General features: G+C 36.0%; 1 protein-coding gene across 1 annotated transcript in view; it reads right to left on the reverse strand.

Annotated features, from left to right (window-relative positions):
* LOC145675234 (adenylate kinase 9-like) overlaps nt 1–16,216 on the reverse strand; it is a 296,882-nt gene that overhangs the window by 127,935 nt on the left and 152,731 nt on the right. Inside the window, exon 13 of the mRNA XM_081745616.1 lies at nt 3,320–3,904. Within this exon, the coding sequence (XP_081601742.1) occupies nt 3,320–3,904 (585 nt within the window). The remainder of the gene's footprint in view (nt 1–3,319; nt 3,905–16,216) is intronic.

The following is a 16,216-nucleotide window of genomic DNA, read 5'->3' on the forward strand; positions in this document are numbered from 1 at the left end:
CTGAAACTACACGAAATACCAATATTGCTAGAAATGAAACGGGTTCTGTAATTGAGAGTAGCCAAAGAGAATCTTGACGCTCTCTGAGCTTCAACAACGGTACATTTCAAAATGTTTCTCAGCATTGTTTCGTCTATGAACAAGCAAAAAGCACTACCAAAATCACCATCTTCAATATGATGTAACGCATAATATAACAGACAGGTTTTTCGCGAAGAATGTCGTGTGAGGCAATATGCCCAGCATTGTTCTGTTTGTCCACTTTACTCCAACGTGTCCCGTGAGAGCTATAAAAATATTTGATCGATTACTTCTGGAAACTTCTGTATCTGTTTCCTTCCTCTTATCCGAAGAAGTGGCTTCAGACACTGCATTCTCACTACTACTGCTGTCTTCATTGAAGCAGTCTCCTTGTTGTTTTTCCAAGCGAAATTGATTTTCACTCAAATCTTAGAAAGTACGTAACATTTTATCAGGTCTCATGTTGCTTTTGTAATTATCCATATGTACCTCCAAGAAAACTTTTATTTCTACAGAGAACAATGTTACCAACGAGATACGAACATAATTGAAGAAGAAAATATATTCAAAGAAGTGTCATATATCTTTTTTCTTACAGCAATGGAAAGCAGAAATAAATCATTTCAAATAGCAAACTCGTTGGAAAAAATAATGTAAAATATTTCAAAATTTATTATTTCCAACAGAAATACTACCATATAGCGTACAACCTATAAAACAGTCCACATCAACAGCAAAATATAGATTTTTTAATGAGGCAGTCAAATTGACGGTCTGGTCCTTCTAGGGGTATACAACAAAAATATGTATGTATTTAAAATAGACACACAATGTTTATATGCTATATCAAACCTCTCTTTAAAATAATAAAAGTCCTAAAGTATGGATGCGTCAGTCAAAGAAATATATGAGATATATGAAATTGTTTTACGTGATGCCGTCAAAATGACGGCTTGGTCCTTCTAGTGTTAATAGAATTTCAAGTTAAAATGTGAGAATATGTTCGTCATGAAAATCATGGAAAAAATATGTAGATAATATGAACAGAAATGAATAGAGTTGACTGTGTTTGTATTACTAATTCTATTGCTAATCTTAACTTATACATTACATTACTTTTTTGTACATGCGTCTATAGTGATTCCACTTGTAGGTAGGAGATAAACAACAAAGGAAGATATCCACCCAATACTAAGTGGTGTCGCTATTAAGATTAAAATGAGTTTTCTCTGAAAGAAGGGTTTACGTTAATACTTCTAGTCTTATCTTTCCGTGGCTCTCCGAGATAGGATCAGTAGTGTTATTGAAATTATTTAGCAACCGGTTCTGTGATCAATTAACTTAGTATTAATACAGTATTATCACTATATAATTACATTATTATTATTATTTATTAAAATGATACTAACAATAGTGACTAGCATTCATTTATATAAAATCTATAATGGATGTTTTGTATACTGATTTTCAGAAAAATGTATTACTAGAGGATTATTATTATTATTTCTAAGTACTGAAACTAGAAGTGAAGAGATGGTTCTGTGAACCTGAGAAATTTTAACAACCGGTTTGAAGGAACCGGTACGAACCGGTCGAATAGCACTAGTGGATAGGATTACCTGGAGTACATATATTTTGGACCTATTAATTTCTAATGTATTTTCTCAGAATTGTTTGGAGGTTTTGAATACATGTATGAAACAAACAAATTAAATTTAAACAAAATTTTAATAGCAAGTTTGTCTCGCGGATTTATTATTTGTTTTATTAAACATAATACCTTTTTTCTTTTGAACATTTAATCGATGTTATATATAAACACTCCAAGTGATATGCATAATTATTTATTTCTCCTTTTTACTAAGGTCAGTCTATAAATTTAAAAAAATCTCAAACATGACATTCGTAACACCGAAAAAGGTTAGCTTCTAGTAAGTCATTCCCTACTAGACTGTTGTTAAAGCTCCAGCTATATCCGTTGTGTGGTTTTATTGTCATATATTTGATCGAAGAAACAAACTTGTTTTTATTTAGAAAAATGGAAAGAAATGAGGTTCATGCAGTTATTAAAGTTGTTTATTTAAAAGATTTAAGACCGAAAGAGATCGAAGTCGAGTTGGATGAAGTTCATGGTCCATCTGCAGCTGTATTTGCGACTGTTTACAATTGGGTAAGTTAGTTTAAACGTGGCTGTACATCCACAAATGATGAACATCGTTCGGAATGTCTACTGGAAGTAACTTCCTCAGAAATGATTGCCAAAATCCACAATATGATTTTGAGTGATCGACGAATCAACATGCACGAAGTAGTTCAGGTCACAGGCATATCCCAAACTAAAGTTTTCAATTTTGCACGCAAAATTTGGTTTGAAAAAAAATTCGGCAAGATTGGTGCCACGTTTGCTTTCAGTAGAGAATAAACACAAACGTGTGAACGATTCGGGGACTGATTAGTCGCCTTTCTGTCGCAAACTCGACGAGTTTTCAAAGTCGATAGATAACAGTGAACGAGACATGGATATATTACTACATATAGAAACAAAGGAACAGTAGAAGCAGTGAGCTTTTAAAGGCGTTCCAGCTCCGAAGAAGGCGAAGCCTGTGAAATCGGCCGACGAGGTGATGGGCAAAGTTTTTTGAGATGCATACGAAATAATCTATATCGATTACTTGAAAAAAGGCAAATGGTAAATAGAAAGTATTAGGCCTATACGTTGTTATTGAACCAGTTGAGAGAAGAAATCAAGGGAAACGTCATCATTTGGCAAACGATAAATTTCTCTTCCATCAAGACACATTTTGTTGATGACAGAAATTATGATATTAAAATTCAGATTATACAACATCCGCCATATTAACGAAATTTGGCCACTAGTGTCTTTATTTTATTTTGGAACTTGAAAATTGGCTTGGCGGAAAGCGATTCACGTAAAACTAGGAGGTCATCGCCCAAACAGATGCCTATCGTTAGGGCATTTCAAAATTCTACTGTTTGAACGGCTTTAAAAAGTTGGACAAGCACTGGGAGAATGTGTCAAGCTGACAGGAGATTATGTTGAAAAATAGAAAAGTTACCCAAAATGATTTTTCAAAATCTTTTCTTAAGGATTTATTGAACGATCCTTGTAGATTCGACAGGTTAGTATGTGTGATTTGATGACCTAAAATTGAATTTCGGGAAAATATCAGCGTCGATTATCCTTCATTGCGTAATCATGGAACGTGTTAAACAAATGTAAAAAGTAAGAAAATATTAACACACTGTAAAAGGAACTACTGTGGGTGTAATTTCTTACCATGTATTTTGTCAATAGCCACAGATTCAACATCCGCTGTAGTAATTCCATTAATTGTAATCTCAATAGGCAATTTTACCTCTTTCTCCATTAGATGTTCTTTAAATTTAACATAATTTTTCTCGAAATCTGCTGAAAAGTTTTGAAAGAGATTCATAGATTCTTCAAGATCATCCGCAGTTAAACGGGTCTGTGAAGTTGGTGGAGTGTCCATGCCTTCTTCCAACAACAATGTCTCGGAGTCACTAACTTCAGAAAGATCATATTCATCTTCAATTTCATCATTATAAACTTCTTGTTCTTTATCTCCAACATCATTATCTTCCTCTGTTTCCTCTTCTTGTTCTATGAACGTCTTGCTCCTCTTCTTCCACATGTCATGGACTATTTGTAATAGCTTAGGCCTGCCCAGCGCTTTAATATAAGAAAACGGAGTAGAAGATGTTTTCTTAAGATCCGTTATAAGTGAGCTTCCAGAAGGATTTCGAAGCAATGATGATACATTTGAAGTTGTTTGAAACTTTTTGGACATGCTTCCACGACGAATGTCATAAACGTTTCCAAGTACTTTTTCAGGATCTAAATCTGAAATAAAATTATAACTATTATATTATTTGGCGATAATTAAAGATGGTCATTATTATATATTAACTAAATTCCAGTTTTAGTTTATATACTGTTTTGTTATTATTATTATTACTATTATTAATAATAATATTAAGAATAATGAGTAAAATTAATTCTTCTTTTCTTTAAGAAATAAATGTAGATGTGCACATTTTCACGGATTAAAACACCACAGTTACTTGCCAATTTGTCTGTGCTTCTTGACAATGTGTCAGCAGTAGTCAATATTCCATATTACATTACGAAAGAAAGAAGAAAATGCTGTACTGTACTTTCAATCAAGTACATTTTCCGATCTGTTAGTGTAAAATTCCTGGTACACTGTAAACGTACAATATAGTACAGTAATTTCACTATTATTAGATTGAAATACGGAATTTCAAACTGAATCGAGTGCTCCAGACTGTTGCCACAGAAGTCCGTTAAATAGAGGTTGTAAAGTCGAGAAATATTTGTACTAATACGAAATACTAATTAAAATAGCTTCTTCCCTAAGAGTACACAATGATTAAATTTGGCATGATTGTAGCTTTCCGGAACTAACCGACAGGAAAATTGCCAAAAGTGAATATTTTAATTTTTAGGGGGTTTAAAGAGGGAATGAGGAGTTTTCCCATGTTATTTAAATGGGCCTTTTTTGGACCATGTTTTAGGTACTTAGAATTGGAATAAAAACTTGAAATTCGGTATGCTTGTATGTTTTCGTTAGCACTACGTAAGTAAATCAGTAAAAGTAAAAAAAATCCAACTTTAGAGTGGATTTATAGGGAACTGAAAAATCTTTCCCATATTATTTATATGGGACACCTCTTACATCCCCAAATTATTGAACACTTCCTGTAGGGCTACAATGATTAAAGTTGACATGATTGTAGCTTTTCGGGACAAATCCACAGAAAAAGTGCCAAAAGTGAATATTTTTAAATTTTAGGGGCCCTAAAAAGGGGATGAAGCATTTCCCCATGTTATTTAAATGGAAATTTGTGGACTTATAATCTCATGTTTTAGGTACTTGGAATTGGAATAAAATCTTGAAATTCGATATACTTGCACACTTTTGTTAGAATTACCTAAGTGAATCATCAGAAATAAAAATTTCCAATCGTAGAGTGGTTTTATGGGGAACTGAAAAATCTTTACCATGTTATTTATGTAGGACGTCTTCTACAACCCAACAGAGCTCTTCTGTGGCTAAGCGGTTAGCGTACGCGCCTTTGGCGTGGGAGACCCGGGTTCAATTTCCGGCGGGAGCTCATGTGGTTCGGATTCCACGTTAATCAGTAGGTCCACGTGTCATATAGCCTCGCTGCTGAAAGGGACGCTAAACTAAAATCAACTCAACTCAATTCTACAACCCAACATGTTTAGGTACTTCCGGCAGGATTAGAATGACGAAATTGTGGGTTCAAGAGGTACGGGACCGTAGGCCGAGTAAAGACAGTGTATGGGGCGAAGCCACCGGATGGGCAAATTCAGAAAATATGAAGAACAATTTCACGAAATTCGCTGTTGATGCAAAGGCCTATAGATAACAAATGCGAGGCCGTAGGCCGAGCAAACTCGGGGGTCTGGGGGCAGAGTCTCCAGCTAGCCAAAGGCTAGTCTACAAATACAATTGCGTTCATCCGTCAAGGGAACAGTTTGAATAACCAAAGTGAAAACAAATTCGACAGTTGATTCAAAAGGTAGATAAATAATTTGTTCTGTAATCTGCCTTGTAGAATGCAAACTGGAACAATCCAATGTATTGGTGATCAAAACTGATTCATCATCATGAACATAAACTTTATTTGATTGTTTCTTTGGTACATCACAACGTCTGGATGAAGAAGTTTTATACTATGTACAAATCTTCTACCATAATCTTTGATTGGTCGGAATCAAAACACATAAAATGGTTGTATAAATCGTATGCAGTTCTTTGGTATGTTCGCAATCATTATGTCTTTGCTATCCTTCATCCAACTTTCAATGTACAATTTGTCTTTGAATGGACCTTAGTGATCAAGCAGTAACAAGTTCAAACCATCAGGCTCAGAAATGGGAGAAAATACTTAACACGTTTAAATGCTCAAATACTCCTTTTTTCATATAAACTTCCAAGTAGAATCTCTCGAACAGTTCACAGCCGTACAAGAATTTTATTCACTTGATGTAATCAGCATGGATGGTCCTTCCAAAGGCACACTTAGTTTTTCTGCAGGCGAGTGCTTTCTCCCCAACTTCCCTTGTGAGCTTGATTTGCACCTGCGTCAGATAGCTTGCATCACACCGGCCTGCGAAATAAAACTTTTTTCTCCAGCAAAAGCTTGAAGCGGTGATTTAACCTAATTTAGGTGTACTGATTTCAAATATTTGTGTAACGTACAAACAGGAATGCATTTTTTGTTATTTGCAATCCATTCTTTTTTATATTGTCGTAATTTCGATAAATACCATAATAGAGAATACGTGTAATTTGAATGGGGCATGATCAAATTGCAACGAATGTACAAAACACTACTTTATGTAACAAGTTCATTTGTAAAAGGTATATATCTCACCACAAGAACACCATATTTTTGCCTATCACATACAGTTTCCTACTATATGAAATCAATTTTTTCATACTGTTTTAATTTCAACACAAAATTCACCATAATAGACAATATCTACAATGTGAATAGAACATAATCAAATTGTAAGGAATATACAAAAAAGTAGTACTTAATGTAACATGTTCATTGCTAGAATGTATCAATCTCACTACAAGAACACTATTTTTTGCTGTGCTTTGATGTGAATGAACGCTGTGTTGATTAGCATTTGTTTCTAAGGAGGGTTATCTCGCACTAGACACCAACAGTAATCTGACATCATGGAGACGTCCCATCGCCTCCTAATATCTTCGTTCCATTTCGTTTATGCCTTGATGGAAGAGCTCACTATGTTCCTCGCTGACTGCTTCTAAATTTGCAGGAAAATAGTCCAGATGACTGTGCAGAAACATGTAATGTAATTTTAAGCTCACGTGAACCTAATATCTGGAAGTTCTACAGCATGTTTTCGACAATCTGTTGATAATTGTCATCTTTGACATTACCCAGGAATTATTTGGAAACATGCTTGAATGATTCCCATGCCTGAAGCTGTGTTCCATTGATCGTTGTAGTGAATGTAGGATCCTTCGTAAGTTTCCGAATTTGGGTATCGTCAAAAACTCCTTAATTTTCTGACAAAGGTACTTCTATCCGAACTTTTAATGTACTGCTTCATAATTCCCAATTTTGTATGTAAAGGGGACAATAACACATTTTCTCGATCAGTTAAGGAGGATTTACAAAGTTTTTTTTTCTTCCTGACACGAATTATTTCCTCTTGGACCACTTAGAAACTAACCATGTCTATTCTTGTCCCGAGAGTACTCACACTGTAAACACGGGAACTTCGTATAACCTGCTTGCTGTCCCAATATGATATCTCACACTTTTAAATCACAGCACAGTAACTATCTGTGTTCATTGAATTTCAGTTTCTGCAAAACCATAGATAAATTGTGATTTTTTACGAAAAGAGGTTGAATGGGCTTCTGGCACTGGAGCAAGTTTATTCTCATTGTGCAGTGGAACACATTTGAGACTTCTTTTACTTGAATCAATAAATAGACGCCAGTCTTTTGCTTGGTAAACTATTCCATGATGACGAATCAAGCCAGGGATATCACAGCAAAACCCAAGTTTTTCTTCTTGAACAAAAAGCTGCCTGAATTCTTCCTCCCGATTTCTGTAACAATATGAATTTATCCCACGAAATAAAAGATTTCTCTCTTTTAATCTTGATCCTAAAAGTTCAGTCTTTTCTTTAGTGAGGCCTAAATCACGCACCAAATCATTTAAGTCACACTGATTATAAAGACGTGGAGTTTTATCTTCAACATCCTGCATAAAGGTATCATCATCACTATCCTCCGCACCCGCACTTGAAGATGATGACACACTCTCTGGTAACTGTATTGGTGGTTTAGGACAGGAATATCGGGTCAATGTTGTAGGGAGTTATGGCTGATGGAAGGCTGGGATACGCAATGTGCTTTTTGTTTCTCGTATTGAAACTGGACACTTTACATACACAAAAGCAACAGTCTTCAACATGGCTTCTTTGTTCCCGCCAAACCATTGAGATTCCGAATGGCATTGATAACAACAATCCTATGTACCATTGCCGCAGGTTTTCTACACACGTTTTACAAACAATATGGGGTGCGAAATTCTTGTCCTGATCACCTAACTTCATGTTAAAATATGCCTAGTACAAGCGTTTTATAAATTGCGTAATATTTCACTTCTGGTCTTTAATTGTATAATGGCCACATATAGAACAGAAAGGGTTTGGATTGTTAACAGATTTTCGCTTCTGAACATCACTGCCACTTTCCACTTTTTAACAAAACTCACTCACGGATCGACTTCAAGTGCACGTTATTACTTGTAGACAAAGGCGTGATACATGTTCCCAGAATCCTCTCTTAGATAAAAGAACTTGGCATATTAACTTTGTGTGGCACTGCGCATGCGCGAACTACAACTGTTACATTTGTTGTTCAGGTGTTAGTTGATAATTACCTAATCGCCTCCAAAACAGAGGACATACAATATTTTATATCAGACATGTCCATACCTGCATTCCATACACCAAATCCAAACCTTATTTACAAAAACGAAGCTCGATTAGCATAAACATGAGAACTTGTGACAAATCTGTAAATGATACGAAACAACTGATATTATTTTTTTTACACAAGGACATTAAATGTAACGTATATCACACAAAATTACTTTTACCGGAAAATCTTATCAGGCCAGTGTCATCAACGTAAACAAATTGCTTGCTTCACCATGTGAGCCTGACTTGTTATTAAGGAACATTTATTTTCATCTTCATGAATATGCCATACTAATGAAGATGATTAAAAGATGCCATACTAATGAAGATATTTTATAACTTTCTTCACACACAGCGTCCCTTTGTGGCCAAGTTAGTATTTTTTCTACACGTGAAATCCCGAGTTGAATTTCCGGTGGAGTGTTTGCCTCAAACGCAAATTAGAGTAGTAGTTCCGTATCCGATTTAAGCTCTTGGTTCGTCCGTTTCATATAACCTTCCTGATAAAAATTGACATTCAAACACGCTGAGAAATACTAGGATGGGAAATATCCAAACTTAGTGCTTAGGTGAATAAAGAGACATTATTATTTAAAATTTGCACATAAATTACAGCAATTGAAATGTACTTAACGTGTATATCATATATAATTAACATGTATTTAATATGTAATTAAAAGATGAACTAGTAGTAAGCAGTGTACGTAATCTTACATAGTTCAATAATTATGAATGTTCAAATATGTGAACTCTGTATGTAAAAGCATTCTAGTTCAAAGAATAACTTCATTTTACTCTCCTCTCTGATCCACCTCACTTTGATTTCGCAATCATGTAACTGCTCATAGCGAAATATAAAAGTATTCCTAGGCTAATCCCTAATAGATAGTTTTTTCGAGTAAGTCTAAAGTGGTTTCCGGTAGTTAGCTATGCCATTAGTAGGCGGATTGAAGAATGTATTGTGTAGCGTTCCTTGGATCTAAGAAATAACACTCCTTAATGACGATACATTATAAGATCTATTAGTTGGTTTATTTGGAGTTTAGTGTTTAGTTCAGCATCAATGATACACGCGACGTCACCTACAACCTCACACAACCACATTAGCTTCTACTGGGAGTTAAACACGGGGTTTCCGCGCCTCTGTCTATACGCCAATCGTATAGCCACAAGTGGGTGTACTCCCTAAGTTATGTACCTAGATATATATACACACACATACTGCTGGTTGCAAACATTGAAAGACCAAAAATAAACTAAGGGAATATGTGCAAGTTTACACACGAACGGTTACAATTACACCTAGATTACGCGTACATAGACCCAACAGGTGTCCTCAGTTTGGTGCTCGATGTAGTAATAGCAAGTAGTTACTTCATGCAGTGTTCAGGTAACGGAACTTGAACACGTAAACTGGTAAAGTGTGAACGAGCTTCACTGTACATCGTCAACATCAAAGGGTGTAATATAAACAGACGAATGCACACGAATGAGTCACATTGTTGACTTGCGATTTTATTTTACTACCAGAGAGAGAGAGAGAGAGAGAGAGAGAGAGAGAGAGAGAAAATAAGACTTAGTAGTATACCTGATTATAAGTTGTCAAGGTGATGTAGAGACCTGCACGGGGCGGGCTGGGGCCGATCAATTGCAATTCTTTAATAATCATTGACTTTCGTTAAACGATAATTGGAATAAAGCCAAACGTTGAAGAAGTGTGTCCGTGAGAAATGTTACAAAGAATGCAATAGCTATTTAGTTTGTGTTGCTTAGCGGCTCCACTTTCACTATAGAGGATTGCAGGCATTATGCGGTAAATTGAGCTCTGACCTTGACCTTCACTGAACTCAAAATATAAAAAGAAAGGGTGGGAATGTTTTGCCTGTCGCTAAACAATATTGCCATCTTCTCTTTAGGCTAAAAATCAATCAAGTTAGATTTTTGTTACAGGGAATGGAGTTTTTGTTCTCTCGATGACAGGGGTAGTTCTAGGAGGCAATGGTACCATTCGGGAGGCAAGCGTCAGGTTGTGAACCAGAGTTTAGAAAATGTTTCTGAGGGTTAGGTCAAATGTAGTACTAAATTTTGAGAAAGATTCGGGCTCGAGCTAATTTTTTTAAAAAAATTATCGGGCCCGGGCCGGGCTTAGGCCAAGAATTTTGAAAAACTTATCGGGCCGGGCCGGGCTCTGGCCGAAAATCTCCAAAACCTTTCGGGCCCGGGCTGGGCCGGGCCTAGGTACGTTCGAGCTGGATTGGGCTCGGGCCGAAATATTCGGCCCGTGCAGGTCTCTAAGGTCATTGTTTAGCCTTGTAGTAATAACTAGGTTAAAAAAATAAAAAGAAGAAAAGTGAAGTAGTTTGTCAGACTGTGATACGAACAATGAAATAACAACACATCTTCTAAATTGTTTAATAGAAAAACGTGAATTTTTCAAATTTATTATTGTGATTTAGCAAAGTGTGTTATTTAATAAAGTAATATCAAACTTTGAGGTGAAAATTGTAAGTCAAGTGAATATGATTAAACCATAAATGAGGAAATTAGTGTATGGATTACTGGAGGAATGAGAAATTATGTTAGGCATTTCTAACTTTGAAATAGAATTAGTGTTATATTTTTGACCAGTGTTTCTTCCAGACATTGTTTTTGAGGGTTAGTGCCCCCCGCAACTCTGAGAGCGCCCCTCCCCCGAATTGACCAGAATAGTACGTCTATAACATAATAATAAAAAGAATAATACCAAAAATGACCCTCCGATTACTCAGTTTGCCCCTCGGAATATTTTTTTCCGAAAGAAACACTGTTTTTGACAAACTGAGTTCAGTCCAGTGCCGTGAAAAATCAGCGCCCGTGGGTGAGTATAAATCAGCCCCCATACGTATATTCCAAGTATTTTTTCCTCTCTTTTCCTTTTCTCTCCCGAATTTTGCGCCCCCTTACCTCGGTGCTCGTGACTGTCGTCGCGCTCGCCACCTTATGACACGGTACTGACTAAGATAGAGTATTAAATAGAAAATTATATATTTTAGTTGGAAGTAATGGTTTTGTTGAATCATGTAGCTAAATTTAACAATAGTGATATTACTTAAAATTAAAGTAGGCTATTGCCACAATTCATTTTAAACATATACGAATTGTTAAATTAGTATTAACAGGAAATCTCTTATTTTTATATCTTAAAGAAAATAATACATTTTATTTCTATTAAATAGCCAAACTTGATTAAACGTAGCATCGATAAGTGTAAATCCGCAAATGCCTTATTTTTCCCGTTATGGGTGAAAAGTCACACAAGAAAATAATTATAAAAATTGCTCGTAACATTCTTGGAGCTTCTCAAATTCGTCATATTTCGTTCAGAACATTGAAAGGGAAAAGACGAACATTAAAGTGGAAACTTTTGTTCTAACAAAGAAACTTTTTGGGCATTTAGAACATGCTAAATCAAACCTACTAAACTTATATTTTATGAATGAAGGACCACTGTAAAAATAAAACTAGACCCTTAATATTTATAAAACGTCAGGTTACCAGTCTAATGAAAATAGGGGTATTATTAATCCTAACCACTCAGTGTTTTCTACGTATGGTCGTATGGTGACGGAAAGCAATGATTTTTGTCCATGTAATAACATTGAGAGTGGTGAGATCAACCAAGCTGTGCTTGTAGAAAATTTGATTGATTTCGTTGGCACCACTATTTTCCATGACACTCAGTCACTCACGAGGCCAAGACGAAATCTCACGACATAAGCTTGACAAAAAGTTTCCCAAAGTGCATGTAAAGCAATAGGATTGCAAATTAATGCATGATCTGTGTTAAATATTGAAGTTTCGCCATTTGTTACATATTAATTGAAGTTAATACTCTTATTACACAAAAAAGAGCTCCGTTAAAAGTAATTCTAAAAGTAATTCTGATATTATTATTAGGACGAGTTAATGTAAAATCTTTACAGATTTGTAGCGATTAATAAATAGAGCAGAAATTAGAAATTTATTCACTTGAGCGTAGTAAATAAATATGCGATTAGTGTTGTAACGTCGCAAATTATACAAGGAAGAATACATCAAGTAATGGACCTCGAACGGTCCGTTTCAGAATTTCACATGAGAAAAACAGTGTAATAACATAATTCGGAATGGAAATGAGTGAACAAAAATTTTGTATATTGTTCATTGGTCACTTCTGATTACGAACATTTTTGTGTTAACATCTATGCCTTCCACTGAGACGGGTAAATTCCTGAATTATGAGATTCGTATAGTAAGTATCAAACAGACTATCAAAAGGTAGAACAGTCTTCTGTAGGTGAAATGGTAAAACAGAATCCTAGCCAAAATTCGAAACAGCATTTTAAGTGTACCTGCAAAAATCATTTCTGAAAAAAATAACGTGTTAATCCTATTCCCTGTTAATCGTAAGCTCTAAACTCCGTTAAATAAAATATTTGTATCCTTCCGCTTGCCACAAATACGATTGGCTAGTGATGTATCGTGGAGGAGCAAATTATACATGTGCATTTTGACAATACTGTCTCGTGCTGTCCAGATACATCAACAGCAGAAAACAAAGGAAAAAACTCGAAAGATTGAAAAAAAATATTTGAATTTTGCTGGTAAACAATTTTTGCTTAGTGAGTAAAGGTTTATCTTGTTGGTGTTTCACAACAGCACTCACTGAACCGTGATTCATGCTAGCCGTCTTTCAGGCTTGAAAGCAGAACACACGTCCACAGTTGAATTGGCGCCATAATTACTGCGCATGCTTAGTGTTTATTTCTATTATTTCATTAACCACACTTCATTGCAGTTTTATTAGATAATTCGTATTATATTTTTGTCATTTATAATAATGTAGCAGTTTTATATGGAGCTTAATAGTGAAAGTAATAATCAAATCATATGAACTATTTTGCGGAGGAGTACAAACATCGGTAGGCCAACAGCAAATCAGCGAGATTTAGTTTCACGTGGCTTTGTTTACCGCAGTTTAGAGCTTAGGCCGAACAGGGTTTAAGTTAAATGTACGAACTTCTCGAAAATTTACTCAAAATGTTTCATGCGACAAATCCGATATCGAGGCATTACAAACCAGTGATTTTCAGCATGGATGCAAATTACAGTTTTGGCGTGTCATGTCCCTGTGACTTGTAAGCGCGAAAATCGGCTGTCCAAAATCGCAAAAACGCTAAATTTCAGTAGGCCCTATTTAGAATTCAAGAAACTGTGGATAGTGGTCCTTATCAGCATAGAGGAAGCCACGCATATACAATCCAAAAGTGCATATTTCAATCGTCAATAAGTGTAGAGTGTATTCCCTACAGGGTGTAATTCTCAGATATGTTTTCAATAGTTTTCAGACATACCCTCATTTCAAGAAGGGTTCAAAGTAGGCAGGAGGTAAACCCTGACTTCAATGGACATCCCATGCTTCGGATTGAAGGCAGATTGTTAGAGTCAGGCAGCTTCAAATTTCGTTGTGTTCGGAATGACGTGTAATGATATGTATTTCGTCATGGTATGTTTCACGTTTTCTTCACTTATAAGCGTGAAAGACAACATCGCACCATGCGGTTTTCCCGAATACGAGAGACCAAGCTGCTGACGATCCTTAACACTTCCCACATCACGCCAAAGGGTTCCGTGTTCACTGCTATCAAGGCTTATCGTTTGCCAACTTTGGCCCAATCATAAAGCCAGAGGATATCTCAAAATTCGGTTAATGGCATGTTTGGGAATTTCACTCTGCAGGGAATAATCTGTATAATTATTAAACATTAATGAAAGATGCATTTTTCAATTGTGTATGCGTGCGTGTCTTTACCCTGATAACGACCATCATTCACAGTCTCTCGAATTTGAAATAGGTCCTCTTGAAATTCGGCTTTTTCGCGATTTTGGACAGCCCTAGCTCTGAAACTATGCACTTTCCGCAATACGTCCATATGAAGTTTTTTTTCTAATTTTGATATAGGAATCACTTCTTATAGTTTGTCGGTATAGTTCATTAACTTATACAGGGTGTTTCAAAATAATACCGACAACGTTTAGTAGCTGATTCCTGACATCAAGATAAGAGAAAAAGTATAGGTTATCCTGGGTGCACAAATGCTTCCTGCAGAAAACATGAAAAAATAAACTTTAAAAGTCCATAGCTCGGAAACTATGGGATTTATCGTAGTTGGGTCAAGACTTCAATTAGGAACCAATATGTGAGCTATCCAAAATACATGCTACAGAATTCTAAGGTATTCACGCAAGAATTTTTATAGAGGAGGTTTGGCTAGAGACATAATCTCGAGTACTGCCCAACTATATAAATTGTTGTGGAAGTACCACAGGATTGTGAAACTTGGATATTTAGATAGAACACATGCTAGTTCCCAAGTGAAGTCTTGACCCAACTACGGTAGGTCCAATAATTTTGAAGCTATGGACCTTTAAAGTTCATTTTTTCTTGCTTTCGACAGCCTATAACTCCGAAAGGAAGCATCTGTGCACCCAGGTTGGTCTATACTTTTTGTCTTATCTTGGCGTCAGGAATCAGCTCCCAAACGTTGTCTGTGTTGTTTTCAAACACTATATATATATCTTAAAATGAATGACAGTAAGATAAAGCACTTGTATGCAAATGGATTCAAAACAAGATCGTAATATTTCGTCAAAATTGTCACACAAGAATATAAAATTGGTAAAAGGAAATAATCTCAACAGGATTCCAACGAAACACTCCGAATATGTCATACTAAGTAATTAACACTATGATCAATGAAATCCGAAGTTCATTGCCGCATTCAGAAAACTCCTCATTGACCTCTATCCTTAGGAAAATGGACCCAGTTTTAACTTTGGATTCAAACCGAACATATCGTACACATATTCAAATCCTTTAATGCTCATATGGATAGCATGAATAATCAGTACAAATGGACCAGGTCAGCAGCTATTTGAGCAGATAATTTGTCGTACAAGTGCTAGATATTTTAACTTTAATATGGTACTCCTGCACTCGCTATAGATCTTAACGTAGCTGGGCGACGATCGTTTCTGGAACCAAGCTGGTGGTCTCGCACCATCTTACTGTACTACACGTTGTACCAGGTGATCAAAAATGTAAAACGTCGTTGCTTTACACCATCGAGAAATCGGAGATGATTTAGTTAGTAGGTGTGTATGCTCTTGGCTGAAAGCCTATTCAGTGGCAAGTCTGCTATCTTACAGAAAACGTTGCACTTAGTCTTGAGAGCTGAGATATTCAATGTGAACTGTTACTGTGACTGTGGCTGTGAACGTAGTGATTAGGTTTTGTTTACCCTACGAGTTCGAATTGGGCACAAAAGGTCCTGAAGCGGCAAGAAAAAATTGCTAGGCATTCGGAGAGGCGACAGTTAGTGAACGAACCATACGGAAGTGGTTTAAGACTTTTTCTACTGGTGATAAGAGCCTTGAAGATAAAGCTCAACCTGGGAGACCAAAATCACTCAATGTAGACAATCTGAAGGCAGCTATTGAAGAGGATTCGAGACAGGTTTTTCAGGAACTCGTTCAACGGTTTGGGGTGAGTGATGAAATTATTGGTTTATCCTTGCTGAGAAAGAACAAAAATTGTCCAATTTTTTACCG

This window comes from Thermobia domestica, chromosome 18 (assembly GCF_964235325.1).
Source record: "Thermobia domestica chromosome 18, izTheDome1.hap1.1, whole genome shotgun sequence".
NCBI classification, from domain to species: domain Eukaryota; kingdom Metazoa; phylum Arthropoda; class Insecta; order Zygentoma; family Lepismatidae; genus Thermobia; species Thermobia domestica.